Here is a 17,015-nt window from a genome sequence, read left to right as displayed (position 1 = left end):
ATGCAATCCTGGATGAAGTATCTGTTAGTGTTTGATCACTTGAGGACTTTGGTTAGATTGCTAAAAACATCATCCTTTTGAATAGAAAACATTTTTAGAATCACAACTGACATATGACTTATATTTATATACAGAGTTTTATATCCCATAATGGGCAATCATTATGATGGAGACAGTTACAGCAATATGTTGGCAGGTGTTAATGCCCCATTATTGGTAGCCCCTCCTGTAGTGACATAGTAGTTGGAGATAGTGCCCCTATTTATACCAGCTGTGATTGGAGCCCTGTGGAGTTGAAGAATGGGAGCAGGGAACCCCTGGTCATCCAAGATGTAGCGCTGTGCTGAAGGAGAGAGAGAGACAACTGCAGGGCTGAAATGCCAGGGTGAATGGTGAAGACACATCGGGGACAAAAAGAGGAACTTTTCCACCCTTGACCTTCATCTAGCAGGTCCTGTAGCTTTGTTCACAATGGCCTCGGGGCATAGGAAGAGTGGAACATGATAAGAAACAATAACGTCTGGGAAGATGGCTACAAAGGAACATGATAACAAGTGTTCTGCACTGAAGAATGAAGACTATTGATAGGATGTTGCTTATGGAGAAATAGTGCTTTGCGCTTATGACTTCTGTTCAGTGAGTCATATTAATAGATGCTAAGCTGTAAATAACTATTTACAAAAAATGTAGTGAACCACCAATTCCGTTGTGCAGTAAAGCATTTAAAATGCAACTGGACATTTGTTTATTCCAAGTAGCAGGCCTGTGGATGGAAATATGGAGGAGGTGGCCCAGGCCAGGAGAATGTGAGAGACACAACATGGCAGAGTATCTCCAAACAACAGGTAAGTTACTATCCCACCCAAGAAGAAGCAGGGCGGGACCTGGGCTAGCATAGCACAAACCCCTGTCCCAGGGGCGTACATACAGGGGGTCACAGGGGTCACCATTGTGACTTGGCCCCATGTTCCAGGGATCAGTGGGAAGGGCCTTGGTCGGGGGTCAGGGGGGCCCTTTGTGGTTTCTTGCACTGGGGTCCTGAAGGTGCACCTCTGCATTGTCTAATCCAGGTCCCTTACAAAAAAATATGTTTTTTTTTAGAGAGAAGGGAAGAGTTATTTTTCTTTCTTCAGGGTTTTTTCTCTGTGCCTTTTTGTCCCAGTGCCCCACTCTCTTTAATTTCTTGTGCTGGGATAAAAAGTGACCAGAAATGTTCCCTCTGGAGTAAAAGACAGCAGTAACAAGCCTTCCACATTCAATTCAAAACCAAAAGAAAATCAATTTGTCTAAGGCCTCGTACACACGACGAACCACACAAACCAGCAAGAAACTTGCTGGAAGATATTTTTTGCCGAGGAAACCGGTCGTGTGTACATTTTCATCGAGGAAACTGTCGAGAAACTCGACAAGCCAAAAAGAGAGCAAGTTCTCTATTTCCTCGACGGAAATGGAGAAACTTGCCTTGTCGAGTTCTTCGACAGCCTAACAAGGAACTCGACGAGGAAAACGATGTGTTTCGCTCGTCGAGTTCCTCGGTCGTGTGTACAAGGCTTCAGGCTCATCTTATTATCTCCACTACAGTACCTGCTCTCTGGCTTTAATTGTGAAAAAGTCAGCAGCCCATAAGTACAGTACTATTATCTCCAGAACACAAACAGGCAGGAATCTGCAAAACAATATAATAATGTGCAGTATACCCCAAAGCTTTTTTTCTTGAGCAAAGCTGAAGTTTAATTTAACAGTGTTCATTTTCCTTCAACCCACTTACATATGTGGCTTCAGCTGGTACATAATGCTGTTCCTGTACTCCGCTATCTTCTCAGGGGTGTAGATGGTAAGTTGCTTGTAGGGGTTTACTGATATAACCACATTGCCAATGTATGTCTGACAGAGAATAAAGATAAATATTTAATTTGTTAAATAATAGTCTAATTGCAGACCCAAATGGCGCCCTCACACATAACAATGAATAACTATTTTAAATAATTCAAAAGTTTCAAATGATCATTTGACAGATAAAAAAAAGTCTAATGCATTTCAGTTATTCAAAGATCAAAACAATGGTTTAGTACAATCAGTTTCAACAAGCTTTGATCCTTTTAATTAAAACAATTAGTTTATCTAATTTCTCATGTATGGACAACATAACGATAAGATGCTAGTTACATGGAAGAAGAAGAGAAAAGGTAACACACAATATTATTTAACATGTTTTCTAATTCTCACTTCATTGGCCTGGATTCACAGACACTGGCGCATATTTATGCCGCCATAGCGTATCTCCTTTACACTACGCTGACGCAGCGCAGAGAGGCAAGCACTGAATTCACAAAGCCAGTGCTTCCAAATCTGCGCTGGGTTTCCAAGGCGTAAGTCGGCGTAAGTGGAAGTGGGCGTGAGCCATGCTAATGAGGCGTGACCCCATGCAAATGATGGGCCGAGCGCCAGACAGATTCGTATCGCCAACTGCGCATGCGCCGTCCCGTGGGCACATCTCAGTGCGCACGCTCACAATCACGTCGGAACAACTGCCTAAGATACGTCGGATCACTGCCTGCGGCGTGAACGTAACCTACGCCTAGTCAAATTCACGTCCTACGTAAACTACGTAAAATACGTCGGCTTGAGTTCCCTGGTGCAGCCCTTTGCATGGATGCTGCTGAGTTACACCTCCTTTATGGGGCATAACTTTACACTGGATGTATGACTTTACGCGCACTGCGTCGGACGGACGGACGGACGGACTTTCGTGAATCGGCGTATCTCCCTCATTTGCATATGTGAATAGAAAATCAATGGGAGCGCCAAATACGTCCAGTGTAAATATGCGCCCACTCTACGCCGGCGTAGGCAAGTTACGTGGGATGAAGCCTATTTTCTGGCGTATCTTAGTTTTGTGGGCACGGCGCACAGATACGACGGCGCATATTTGCACTTACGCGGCGTATCTCGAGATACGTCGGCACAAGTGCTTTGTGAATCCGGGCCATTGTGTTTATAATGTCTGGGAAGGTTCTGTGTTTATCCAGATCATGGTATAGATAGCTGTAGTTAGTTACATACTAATAAAGGGTTAATTCACCTTTACAAAATGATGTAAAGATGAGCTAACACTGAGCACCATACCCAATTAAAAAATGAAAACCTCAAAAGGAAATGTTTTTAAACAATCCTAAAGCTACATTCCTAAATCATTATTAAACCCAAAACCTAAATAATTATATATCGCAGAGTACCAATCCCTAAACAGTTCTAAGGGCTCAAGTCTTTTTAACATCATGCCTTCCTAATACTTACCAGAGCCCCACCCATCTTGATCCAGCGATGTGAGTGAGAGCCTCGGCTCACTAGGGATCCTCCCTCCCTACTGGCTGATACAGCAGCCAGAGCCATTGGCTCAGGCTGCTGTCAATCACAGCCAGTGAGCCAATGAGGACAGAGAGGGGACAGGGCCAAGTCGCAACTCTGTGTGTGAATGTACACACAGAGCAGCGGCTGGGTTTGGATGTCCCCCAAAGCAAGCTGCTTGCTCTGGGGGAACTCGGCAAGAGGGAGGGGCCAGGAAGGGGAACCCTAGAAGAGGAGGACTGCTATGTGCAAAACCGTTACATAGAGTAAGTAAGTATGACATATTTGTTAAATTTTAAAAGAAAAAACAATGCCTTTAACCACTTGCAGACTAGCCGCCTCGGTTTTTACTGGGCGAAACATTACCTTACGTCGATTCGCCTTTTGGCCACTAGGGGCGCGCACGTGCCCCTAGTGGCCAAAAGGCAAAGCGACGTGAGGTATTTTGGCTTTATTTTGTCAGTTAAATCCATAAACCTGTGTTAAATAAATTGTAGGAATACAATTGAGCGCATGCAGCAACCTATAGTTTCTCATGCAAACAGTTCATTTTACAGATATCTTTTTATTTTTCTTTGACACACACACACATTGATATATATATATATATATATATATATATAAATATATATAAATATATATATATATAAATATATATATATATATATATATAAAATAAAAAAAATCTGTAAAAGGAACTGTGTACATTAAATACTACAGGTTGCTGCATGCACTCAATTGTATTCCTACAATTCCTACAATTTATTTAACACAGGTTTATGGATTAAACTGATGAAATTAAGCCAAAAGCAACTTTTTAAATCATCTTTGGGCATACAAGTTTTGCATGAATCAATCAAAACTGACCAATGTAAGCACCCCTATCCCAACCCACTAATTAACAGTTTTAAAACATTTGGGAAAAAGGAAAAATTGGTGAGCTGCAATATAATATATTTTTGAGTTTGAGTTGACTGCTTTAACCACTTAAGACCCGGACCATTATGCAGGTTAAGGACCTTGCCCCTTTTTGCGATTCGGCACTGCGTCGCTTTAACTGACAATTGCGCGGTCGTGCGACGTGGCTCCCAAACAAAATTGGCGTCCTTTTTTCCCCACAAATAGAGCTTTCTTTTGGTGGTATTTGATCACCTCTGCGGTTTTTATTTTTTGCGCTATAAAAAAAAATAGAGCGTCAATTTTGAAAAAAATTCAATATTTTTTACTTTTTGCTATAATAAATATCCCTAAAAAAATAAAAAAAAACATTTTTTTTCCCTCAGTTTAGGCTGATACGTATTATTCTACATATTTTTGGTGAAAAAAATTGCAATAAGCGCTAATCGATTGGTTTTCCGCAGAATTTATAGCGTCTACAAAATAGGGGATAGTTTTATGGCATTTTTATTAATATTTTTTTTTTACTAGTAATGGCGGCGATCAGCGATTTTTTTCGTGACTGCGACATTATGGCGGACAATTTTGACACATTTTTGGTACCATTGTCATTTTCACAGCGAAAAGTGCTATAAAAATGCAATGATTACTGTGAAAATGTCAATTGCAGTTTAGGAGTTAACTGAAGGGGTTGAGTGTGACCTCATATGTGTTTCTAACTGTAGGGGGCGGGGCTCGCTGTGTGACATCAGTGAGCGTCTTTCCCTATATCAGGGAACAGACGATCAGTGACACTGCCACAATGAAGAACGGGGAAGGTGTGTTTACACTCGCCTCTCCCCATTCTTCAGCTCCTGTGACTGATCGCGGAACCCCGGCGGCGATCGGGTCTGCGGTTCAACGGCGGCGCTCTCGCAACCCCACAGCTGGGATCTTAGGCTGCATTCACACCTGAGCGTAAAAGGGGAGGGGAAAAAATACAGTATTCCCTATGGAGATGGTTCACATCTCCACTCCAATACGCCTGACGCCGAACAACTGAATCTCAAACAAGTTCCGGGCCCTTTTTTGTCGCGCGTATCGTGAGGTTTGGTTGTTTTGAGCTTTTCTATTTCCCATAGAAAGTAATGGAAACGCTTGATTCAAGCGACTAGCGTGACAACAAGCGTTTGCTACGGGCGTTTTATTCGCTTTAATCAATAGAACTTTTCACCCAGGCAGAAGATTAAAAAAATCTACCAACATAGCAACAAGTGATGAAAAGATGATAATTTTTCCTATTGGCTAAAATAAAAAACTTTGAAGTACAAAAACGTCGGATGACGCTGTATGCAAACGTGCAAATAAGCATGAATACGCGTGACAAAACGCCGGAAGGACTTTTGTCCGAAGGGCGTTGGCCGTGAACTTGTCTTGCATACAAACGGAAAAGAATTGTCGGCCAACAAACACAAAAAACATGATTTTTCAGCTCTTTAGCGCCACCCTTTGGGCAACTTCTGATAATGTTGTGTTATGGTGAGCATTGCTTCTGAGTATGCATGTTTGTACTTTTGAGTTTTGTCCAAAGGACTTGTGTACACACAATCCGATAATCCGATAACACACATTTGTTGGCGAAAATTTTAAAGCATGCTATCCCACATTTGTCCATGCATAATGCGACAACAAAAGGAGCATACAAACGGTCAGATTTTCCAACAACAGCCTGTTATCACACAATTCCCGTCTGAAAATCCAATCGTGTGTACGAGGCTTAACAAAGGAAATATTATAATGGTGAGACTATGGGAGGTAAAGGTGTGTATAATAGATGTGTTCCCAAGGTTCCAGTTTACATAGTAATGATAATGCATTACTGTCTCATATCTTATCTGATCGAGGTGCTAGGAACCAATGACACTGAATGATTTGTCACAGCAGGGTTAATATTGAGTTTCACGTCAAAGTTTTCTGTCTTCCCAGTCTGTATCTTGGGTTACCCAATTAACCACTTGACCTCCAAAAGATTTACCCCCCTTCATGACCAGGCCGCTTTTTGCGATACAACGCTGCGTTATTTAACTGACAATTGTGCAGTCATGCAACTCTGTACCTAAATAAAACGTATGTCCTTTTTTCCCCACAAATAGAGCTTTCATCTGGTGGTGTTTCATCACCTCTGCGTTTTTTTCAGGTTTAAGTTCAATCAGGATGCACTTGACCGAAACCGAAATTGACAGTTTTTAAGTAATTGTAATATGTTCGACTTTTAATTAATATCATGAATTTAAATTAATATGAATCTATTGTCGGCCATTATCGTCACCTTTTGAAGTGGTGTTAAAAATCCTGCTTGCTGCATTTTTGGTGCATATTTGGCAAACCGCACCAAAAACACATTTCACCATTGAAATGCATTGAAAATGCACTAAGAGAACATCACAAATGCACCCGTGTTGCGTTTTTGATGCATTTTTAGAGTCACATGACCTATAAAAAACACACTGTAAGCAAGGTAAAATTGCAGTAAACTCACAGGGAAAAAACACTGTAAAATCGTAGGCATCTTGGGCATCCATTAACAGCACATTTTTTCTTTTGGCACAACCCTGAAAACCCTATTTTCTGCTGAAAATTTGGTGCATCACTAATATTTTTTACTTTATGCTATAAAACATATTCAATAAAAAATAAAAAAAATATCTAAATTCTTCATAAATTTAGGTCAATATGTATTCTGCTAAATATTATTGGTATAAAAAAATACCAATAAGTGTATATTGATTGGTTTGCGCAAAAGTTATATAGTCTACAAACTATGGGATATTTTTATTTATTTATTTTTACTAGTAATGGCAGCGATCAGCAACTTATAGCGGGACTGTGATATTGCGGCGCACATTCTGACACTAACTGACACTTTTTTGGGGACCAGTGATACTAATACAGCGAACAGTGCTAAAAGAAATATGTAATGTCATTATACTAATGATACTGGCTGGTAGGGGGTTACCATCAGGGGCGATCAAAGTGTTAACTGTGTGCCTAGCCAGTGTTTTACTATACTGTGTTATGTATGTCTACTAGGGGACACAAATACCATCCTTTCCCTCCTGTCAGAATGTCTGCCTTGTTTACAACGATTGGTGGGTGCACAGCAAATCACAGTGAAAATGTGCCGCCAGCGGGGTGCATGCGCGCCCCTACCCCAAAGTGTCAGATCACGTATATATATATATATATATATATATATATATATATATATATATACACGTGATCCAGCGCACAGGTGCAGCCCTGTAGCAGTAAAACTGCTATAGGTTGGACCTTAAAGGAGTTGTAAAGGAAAAAAAAATCACCTTAATGCAATCTATGCATTAAGGTGAAAAAACATCTGATGATGATGCCGCCCCCCCCCCCCCGAGCCCCCGTTATACTTACCTGACCCCTCGAAAGTTCTGCGCTTGCTCCCTCTCCCTCTTCGCCGCTCAGCCTGGCCGCTGATTGGGTAGAGCGGATGGATTGAGAGCAGCGCAGTCATTAGCTGGCGCTGCTGTCAATCACATTCAGTGATGCGGCACACCGAGGGGCGTGGCCGAGTGATACAGTGAGCCGCTACGGCCGCTCGCTGTATCACGGGAGCGCGCCTGCAAGGACTCATCACCATGTGAGCTCTCTCGCATGAAGGTGATGAGTTATTTCGGAGAGGACCAGAGACAGCCGCCGAGGGACCCCAGAAGACGTGGATCAGGGCTACTTTGTGCAAAACGAACTGCACAGTGGAGGTAAGTATAACATGTTTGTTATTTTAAAGAAAAATTGTTTTTTCCTTTAGTGACCCCTTAAGTGGTTAACCAGCATCATTAGAAAAAAAATAGTACATTTTCTGGTATCTTGAGTCAATATCTGTGATTACTTCCCAACAGGATACTAATAATACAGATTGCAAAGCACTACAATAAATAATTCTCCTATGGCTTAATTTAGGAGAGAAATAGACTGTTCACTTTGCAAGGGAAGTTACACTTTACAAGGGAGTTTTCCCAAGAACTTAGTGAATGAGGTGGAACTCTACGGACGTCCATCAATCATGTGCAAGCACAGATGCTGTTTTTTTTTTCTTGCACCTGATTGGGTGTCACCACATCCACTTAGCTCTGTGGATGATTAACTTGCAAAGTGAATACTGTAGTCTATTTGCCATTAGTGAATCAACCCTCTAGTGTCTATACAACCAAGGATCCAAAAAAATAAACAATTTCAGTACATGAAATAGTCAAAGTCCAAGTTCTAAGCTGCATGTCAAATGAGACATTTTCTCTGCCTTAAACTACAAAACTATAAAAACGTGGCAATAAAGGTGTGGTCACTTCCTCTTCTGGGGGCCTAGATATTGAGGGCCATATTCTCTCTAAATATCCGCCTGCTTCGCTTAGGGCACTTACACTCCGCTGTCCCAACTTACTGGAGCAGGTGTTGTATTCCCCAACCACTTGCTCCATAACTTGGGACAGCGGAGTGTAAGTGTCCCGGCGTAGCCTGGCGGATCTCCAAGGGGGCGGCTTCTATTCAAATGAAGCACGCCCCCGATGCGAAAGAACTGGGCATGCGCCGGGCTGCAAAAAGCCCAGTGCGCATGCTCCAGTTCTCGGCGGAAAACGTCAATGACGCCAACGTGTGCGTCATTGACGTAAAGTCGTATTCAAGAACAACTTACGTAAACGACGTATCCGACGAAAAAACACGACGGGGACCCGACGCCATCCGTAACATGGCCTACGCGAGACTTGCGGAAACTTACCCCTCATATAGCAGGGGTAAGTTTCCGCTTACGCAAACAACGTTAGCGACGGTTACGCGACGCGAACTCGTTCGGGAATCGGCGTAGAAGGATCATTTGCATATGCAAATGACTCCTTCACGTAAATGCCATCTAGCGGCGGCCAGCGTCATTGCATTTAAGATCCGCCAGTGTAAGTGACTTACAGATGGCGGATCTTAAGTGTATCTATGCAAAAATGATTCTGAGAATCAGGAGCATAGATACACGGGCCAAAAAAGGGAGTTACGATGGAGTATCCTGAGATACTCCATCGTAACTTCTCTGAGAATATGGCCCTTTGACATTTGACAATATATGATGAACTGCAATTATTATTATTATTATACAGGATTTATATAGTGCCAACAGTTTGTGCGGCTCTTTACAACATAAGGGCAGGTAGTACAGGTACAATACAATTCAATAAAGGAGGAATCAGGGAGGAATAGCTTACAGGAGGGAGGGTCATGTGATACAAAAGGTAATAACTGTGGGGGATGATCTGATGGAGAAAATAAAAGTATAATTGATAAATGGAGGCAAAATAGGCTTCTCTGAAGAGAAAGGTTTTCAGGGATCGTCTAAAAGCAGAGTAAGAGACAGATTGGGGTAGGGAGTTCCACAGGATAGGAGAGGCTCTGGAAAAGTCCTGGAGATGAGCATGGGAGGAGGCGATGAGGGAACCAAGGAGCACGAGGTCTTTGGAGGAACGAAGGGTATGAGTAGGTTGATATTTTGAGACTAGGTTAGTGATGTAGCTGGGGGCCAAGTTGTGGATGGCTTCGTAAGTTGTTGTTAGAGTTTTGAATTTAATTGGTTGGGTTGGTGGAAGCCAGTGGATGGATTGACAGAGAGGGGTTTTAGACACTAAACGTTTGGTAAGGTGGATGAGCCTGGCAGCAGAATTCATGATGGACTGAGGGGGGGTAGCCTATGTAAAGGTAATCCTGTGAGGAGGGAGTTGCAGTAGTCGAGGCGGGAGATGACCAGGGAGTGAACTAGGAGCTTTATGGTGTCATTGGTTAGGAAGGGGCATATTTTGAGGATGTTATGAAGGTTGAGGAGGCAAGATTTGGACAGTGTTTGGATGTGGGGCCTAAATGATAGTTCAAAGTCCAGGGTTATACCTAGGACCTTGGCATGCGGGGACAGGCTGGTGGTAGTGCTATCGATCTTGACAGAGCAATTAGGAAAAGGGGTACGTGGGGGAAGAAAAAAATCAAGAGTTCAGTTTTGGATAGAGTTTGAGGAAGTGGTGTGACATTCAGGCTGATATGTCTGTTAGTAAATTAGTGATACGTGAGGAGAATGAAGGAGTGAGCTGAGGGGTAAAGAAATTAATTTTTATGTCATTGGCATAGAGATGGTATTGTAAGATTAGAAGCCATGGGAGGCTATTACCTGACCGAGGGAGGAGGTGTAGATGAAGAATAGGAGAGGTCCAAGAACAGAACCTCTGGGGCCCAGACAGAGAATTGGAGAGGAGAGGAGGAAGTAGAATTGTAAGTAACTATAAAGGTTCGGTTGGATAAGTAGAACCAACGAAGAGTGCAGTCACAGAGACCAAAGGCGTGGAGCTTTTTGAGCAGTAGAGGGTGGTCCACTGTATCAAAGGCATCAGAGGGGTCCAGGAGTAGGAGTACAGAATAGTGTCCATTGGATTTAGCTTTGATTTTCACAGCCTGTCACCGCAGGCGCAGACTATTTTCTCCACTGCAGGTGGCGTTCAACCACAGCGATATTGCCGGGGGAGAGGAAATACTTGGTTCCTCTATGGTTTCCTGGGTCACTGGGGAACTATCCGGTTGGATGCTGCCATCCATTGTGACTCTAGCAGCCATATTGGATTAGGCAGAGACTATTTAAAGTGGTTGTAAACCCAACAACACAACTTGCACCTACAGGTAAGCCTAGATTTATGCCGCGTACACGCGATCGGTCCATCCGATGAGAACGGTCTGATGGACCGTTTTCATCGGTTAACCGATGAAGCTGACTGATGGTCAGTCGTGCCTACACACCATCGGTTAAAAAAACGATTGTGTCAGAACGCGGTGACGTAAAACACAACGACGTGCTGAAAAAAACGAAGTTCAATGATTCCAAGCATGCGTCGACTTGATTCTGAGCATGCCTGGATTTTGAATTCGGTTAAATTTAAAACAAGATTGCTTTTTTTTAACCTATGGATAAATAACCGATGGGACCCACACACAATCGGTTTGGTCCGATGAAAACGGTCCATCAGACCGTTCTCATCGGTTTGACCGATCGTGTGTTTGCGGCATAAGGCTTACCTGTAGGTGCAAGAAATATCTCTTAAACCTGCACGGTTTAGGAGATATTTACAGTAATGACAGGCGCCGATGTCTACGGCGCATGCACGCCGTAGACAAAGGCGCAGGCACACTGAGAGTGCCGCTTATGATAATGGCATTATTGAAGTTAATGCGTGGGAGTGACGTGATCGCTGCTCCGGCCAATCATAGCGCCGGAGCGAAGATAACAGGAAGAAGATGCGAGGGGACATGGCGGCGGCAGTGGCAGAGGGGAACTAGGAGGACTTTGGGGGCTGCGATCTCAGGTAAGTGCCACATAATTGCAGTTTTTTTTCCCCGTTTTTCGGGGGTGTTTACTTCCTCTTTAAGCCCTGGCCTTTAGGCATTGCACGCTTTTCGCATGTGGATAGTGTAGGGACAGGTAACCTGTCTGGCAGGGACAGTGATTAGTGGCAGGGAAAGGTTCTAAATGAGTAGGGAGAGGATAGGGACACGCTATCCTCCTGAAGACCTCCCCATTTGGGCTCAGCCAGGCTGCATTTCGCTCCTCAAAACAGATGCTGCCTGGCACATCTAGACCTGCTCTGCTACACATGGCTGATATTGCAATAAGAGTTCCCAGTCGGATGCCTTCCTGTTGGGTTTGTTATGAATTTTTGGATTCTGAATTAAAAAAAGCTCTGTTCTCTGCAATCAGACTGTGTATTTACTGCCGCCGCACCATGCTGCACCTCCCAACATGCATAACACTTACCGGCAACAAAAGGGCAGGCTTTAATACCCACACTGCACACATATGTGTCGCTGGGCGGCCAAATTGGACTACTCCAAGCAAGAGTCATGGTATAAACATGCAAGATAATGCTTTCCAAATTGCATATTATTACCCATCAATCTATAAGATAGAATAGCCAATCAGAAAAAAACTATTCTAGCCTGATCTTCCCCCGAGGTCAATCATACCCAGAGAGGCTACAGGTTGTGTGCTTGTTGTTGTTTCTTGATCCAACCATCATCAGTAAGAATGGACAATGATCATATCTATGGGTAACCAAAACAAATAAGTTCTTGCTGTCTAAAATGCAGAGGTCAAATCCATGGGCTGGCCAAACCTGTTACAATCTGATTATAAAATCTCCATTAGATTTATTTGTGTAGCACCTGGCTACTTTTATGGCAGGTGCTATTGTAAATTTAGAAGGGGGGTCAGAGAGTTAACTACTGTAACTCTGACCATGTTAATTTAGTTACATTTAAGGCCTCTGTTCCAGCTCTGGCTGTGCTGTGTGCCTATCCAACTGTCTGGGGACTTCCTTCACCCCCAGACGGTAGGGGGCAGCAGTAGATTCAGGGTCTTGTGGATACCTCTTCCCGACAGCCAATCAGGAGGGTTGCTCGCTTCGCTGTGCAGAGCAGACGTTCTACTTGGGCAGTCGTCCCACCACCCCTGTGTATGACCCTCCTGGCCGGGGTGTGTGTGTGTTACTGTGTTCCTGGCTTCAGAACCACGTTGGTCCGGAGCATTAATCTACCTAGTAGGCTCAGTAAGCAGACTGAGTCTACGACCTACAAGTGGTCCTGTGCTGTCCGTCCAAAGTGGAAGAAGCCGGTCGATGAGGAACCTGTCTGAGGGATACCGAGCACGAGGCTGGTGTCACAGGAGAGGCCTATTCGCTCATCGAAGGACACTTCGTACCTGAGAGGCTGGACGGTGGTCGTCTGTCAGTTATTGCTGCAATTGAAGCTATTTGAAGGAGATCCGGGTGCTGAATCCAGTTGAGAGAGATTTTGGACCGAAGTTATCTCCACCTTTAGGAGGGTCTGTGGCAGAGACTTCTACCTAAAATTTCAAGTGACATCTTTGCTGCTGGGCCAGTGAGAGAGGCCTATCCAGATGCACTATACCCACTCTGGCTAGAGTGGCGAAGAGATTTATTATTGGGAGCAGGACTTTTTCCACACCAGTTAACCCTAAATCCGTCATTTTTCGATTCTTCTATCCCTTCACGTTCCTACTATTTATCGTTTTTACCCGGCTGGGTAATAAAAGCACAGAAAAGACATTGGCTTTATTACAGCTCTCCCCCAGTACCCTAGATGGCGAGAATATAGCGGTAACATGCCACCCAAATCAAACCAGCAGCTCCTTCGGAGGTAGTGCTACACTAAGAAGTACCTGGCTTGATAGCTTACTTAATTGAATATGTATTGAATAGATAAGTGGGGTAGGCCATAGGATTACATTATTCTTCATAATTCAAAAAAAAATTGTACGATTGGAAAGTAGTGTTTGGCCAGCATTAGCTAGGCGCCTATCCTGTGAGCCTTACACACTCATTGGATTTGCCTACTGCTAACCTGGCAACATCCACTGTACAGACGATAAAGCATGTAGATTGTATTGCATTATTATTAACTACTTGCCGACCTGCCGCCGTCGTTTTACGGCGGCAGGTCGGCTCCCCTGCGCGAGAGCCCGTAGCTATACGTCGGCTCTCTCGCAGGCCACCACGTGCGCGTGCCCGGCGGGCGGGATCGCCGCCAGGCACACGTGATCGCTTGTTACAGAGTGGGGACCAGGAGCTGTGTGTGTAAACACCCAGCTTCGGGTCCTGTCAGGGGGGGAAATGCTGATCCTCTGTTCATACAATGTATGAACAAAAGATCAGTGATTTCCCCTAGTGAGGCCACCCCCTCCTACAGTTAGAACACACCTAGGAAACATACTTAACCCCTTCCCCGCCCCCTAGTGTTAACCCCTTCACAGCCAGTGGCATTTTTATAGTAATCCAATGCATTTTTATAGCACTGATCGCTATAAAAATGACAATGGTCCCAAAAATGTGTCAAAAGTGTCCGAAGTGTCCGCCATAATGTCGCAGCACCGAAAAAAAATCGCTGATCGCCGCCATTACTAGTAAAAAAAAATATTAATAAAAATGCCATAAAAATACCCCCTATTTTGTAAACGCTATAACTTTTGCGCAAACCAATCAATAAACGATTATTGTGTTTTTTGTTTTATGAAAAATATGTAGAAGAATACGTATCGGCCTAAACTGAGGAAAAAAATGTTTTTTATATATTTTTGGGGGATATTTATTATAGCAAAAAGTAAAAAATATTCATTTTTTTCAAAATTGTTGCTCTATTTTTGTTTATAGCGCAAAAACTAAAAACTGCAGAGGTGATCAAATACCACCAAAAGAAAGCTCTATTTGTGGGAAAAAAAGGACGCCAATTTTGTTTGGGAGCCACGTCGCACGACCGCGCAATTGTCAGTTAAAGCAACGCAGTACCGAATCGCAAAAAGTACTCTGGTCTTTGGGCAGCAATATGGTCCGGGGGTTAAGTGGTTAATATTAACATTATTATAGAACTATAACAGAAAACACAATTGCGTACTTACATAGATTTCATCATTTTTGAATCTTTCCTTCAGGTTCTGGAGCAGGGAATCCTCTGACAGTGTGTCCAGCAGAATCATATCACCCACCCCAACCATGCCATCCAAAAAGGATAAGTTGAAATCCATTGTTGCAGATCTGCCAGGAAACTGAACAAAAATATATTATTAGTAAATAGGTAAATATGGCATAGTTCCAGCAGTATCAGAAACCCATAATCATGTTTGGAGGTATCTATAATTATGATATAAAGAGCCAAATGCATTTACTCAGAGCAACCCCTAACAATTCATATTTCACTAAACTCACCAGACACATCTGAATTACAACATCTTTTAGATATGCCAAAAGTACATAATATGATGACCTACCTAAACTATTCAATCAATTTTTGTTTGTAGACTAAAGGAGATCACAAGATCATGTTGTAACATGTGGTGAGCTTCAAGTGTAATGAAAATTGATTTGCTGACTACTGTAATCTGGTCATCATCAAGCCCTTTTTGAACAGACCATTCACATGCAGTAAATATAAAGGTCCAGTTAGAGTATGCTGAGGAAAACGACTGATGTTTGCTTTTTTTAAAACTAGAAGGCAATGATAGCAGTTCATACACTTTTTTTAAGGAACAAGGCTTTGGAATGTGGTTACCTAGTAGAGCTTTGTAGGGTCGCTGGATTGAATTTAACCATCATGAATACTTTATGCAGGTTTGTACAGCCCTGGCCAAAAGTTTTGAGAATGAGACAAATATTCATTTTCTCAAAGTCTGCTGCTTCAGTGTTTTTACATGCGTCCGGCATCCTGCATGGGGGCCGGACGCATGTATAGGGGGTGCGGCGCCCATGCACCCTTAATGGATGGGCCACTCCTTCATGCTGGAAAATGCTGGTCCAATCCCTGTACCTTTTGCAGAATATCAGTCTGTCCCTGATGTTTTTCCTGGAGAGAAGTGGTTCTTTGCTGCCTTTCTTGACACCAGGCCATCCTCCAAAAATCTTCGCCTCACTGTGCTGCAGATGCACTCACACCTGCCCGCTGCTATTCCTAAGTAAGCTCTGCACTAGTGGTGCCCCGGTCCCGCAGCTGAATCAACTGTAGGAGACGGTCCTGGTGCTTGCTATACTTTCTTGGGTGCCCTGAAGCCTTCTTCATAACAATTGAACCTCTCTCCTTGAAGTTCTTGATGATCTGATAAATGGTTGATTTAGGTGCAATGGGCCAGATTCACGTAAAATCGCGGCGGCGTAACGTATTCTAGATACGTTACACCGCCGCAATTTTTCATCGCAAGTGCCTGATTCACCAAGCACTTGCGATGAAAACTACGCCCGCGGCCTCCGGCGCAAGGCGGGCCAATTCAAATGGGCGTGTGCCATTTAAATTAGGCACGCTCCCGCGCCGGACCTACTGCGCATGCTCCGTTTCATAACTCCCGCCGTGCTTTGCGCGCTGTGACGTCATTTTTTTGAATGGCGACGCGCGTAGCGTACTTCCGTATTCCCGGACGGCTTACGCAAACAACGTTAAATTTTGAATTTCAACGTGGGAACGACGGCCATACTTTAGACAGCAATACACTTGCTGACTAAAGTTAGGGCACCAAAAAAAACGACTAACTTTGCGACGGGAAACTAGACGATCCACGCGAAAAACCGTCGTGGATCCGCCGTAACTCCTAATTTGCATACCCGACGCTGGTTTACGACGCGAACTCCCCCCAGCGGCGGCCGCGGTACTGCATCCTAAGATCCGACAGTGTAAAACAATTACACCTGTCGGATCTTATGGATATCTATGCGTAACTGATTCTATGAATCAGTCGCATAGATAGAAACAGAGATACGACGGCGTATCAGGAGAAACGCCGTCGTATCTCATTTGTGAATCTGGCCCAATGTTACTAGCAGCAATATCCTTGCATGTGAATGCCTTTTTGTGCAGGTATGCACAAAATGATGATTGCAGGTAACCTTGGTTAACAGGAAGAAAAATGATTTCCAGCACCACCTTCCTTTTAAAGCTTGCAGTCTGTTTTTCGAACTCATTCAGCATTACAGAGTGATTTCCAGCCTTGTCCTCGTCAACACTGACTCCTGTGTTAATGAGAGATTCACTGACATGATATCAGACTGTCCTTTTGTGGCAGGGCTGAAATGCAGTGGAATGGGTTTTTTTTTTGGGGGGGGGGATTAAGTTAATTTTCATGGCAAAGAGGGACTTTGCAAATCATCTAATCACTCCAATAACATTCCTAATTATATGCAAATTGCCATCAT

General features: G+C 43.5%; 1 protein-coding gene across 2 annotated transcripts in view; it reads right to left on the bottom strand.

The window, feature by feature from the left end:
* Window positions 1-17,015, bottom strand: part of MYO1A (myosin IA) — a 160,514-nt gene that overhangs the window by 96,464 nt on the left and 47,035 nt on the right. For both annotated transcript variants that reach the window (XM_040340952.1, XM_040340953.1), the window contains exons 2-3: window positions 14,738-14,884; window positions 1,769-1,884 (exon numbers count right to left, since the gene is read on the bottom strand). In XM_040340952.1, coding sequence (XP_040196886.1) covers window positions 1,769-1,884; window positions 14,738-14,863 — 242 coding nt within the window. In that variant the 5' untranslated portion in view covers window positions 14,864-14,884. The remainder of the gene's footprint in view (window positions 1-1,768; window positions 1,885-14,737; window positions 14,885-17,015) is intronic.

This window comes from Rana temporaria, chromosome 2, assembly GCF_905171775.1.
Source record: "Rana temporaria chromosome 2, aRanTem1.1, whole genome shotgun sequence".
NCBI classification, from domain to species: Eukaryota; Metazoa; Chordata; class Amphibia; order Anura; family Ranidae; genus Rana; species Rana temporaria.
The sequence above is the reverse complement of the archived record's forward strand: the minus strand, read 5'-3'. Positions and strand labels throughout refer to the sequence as shown.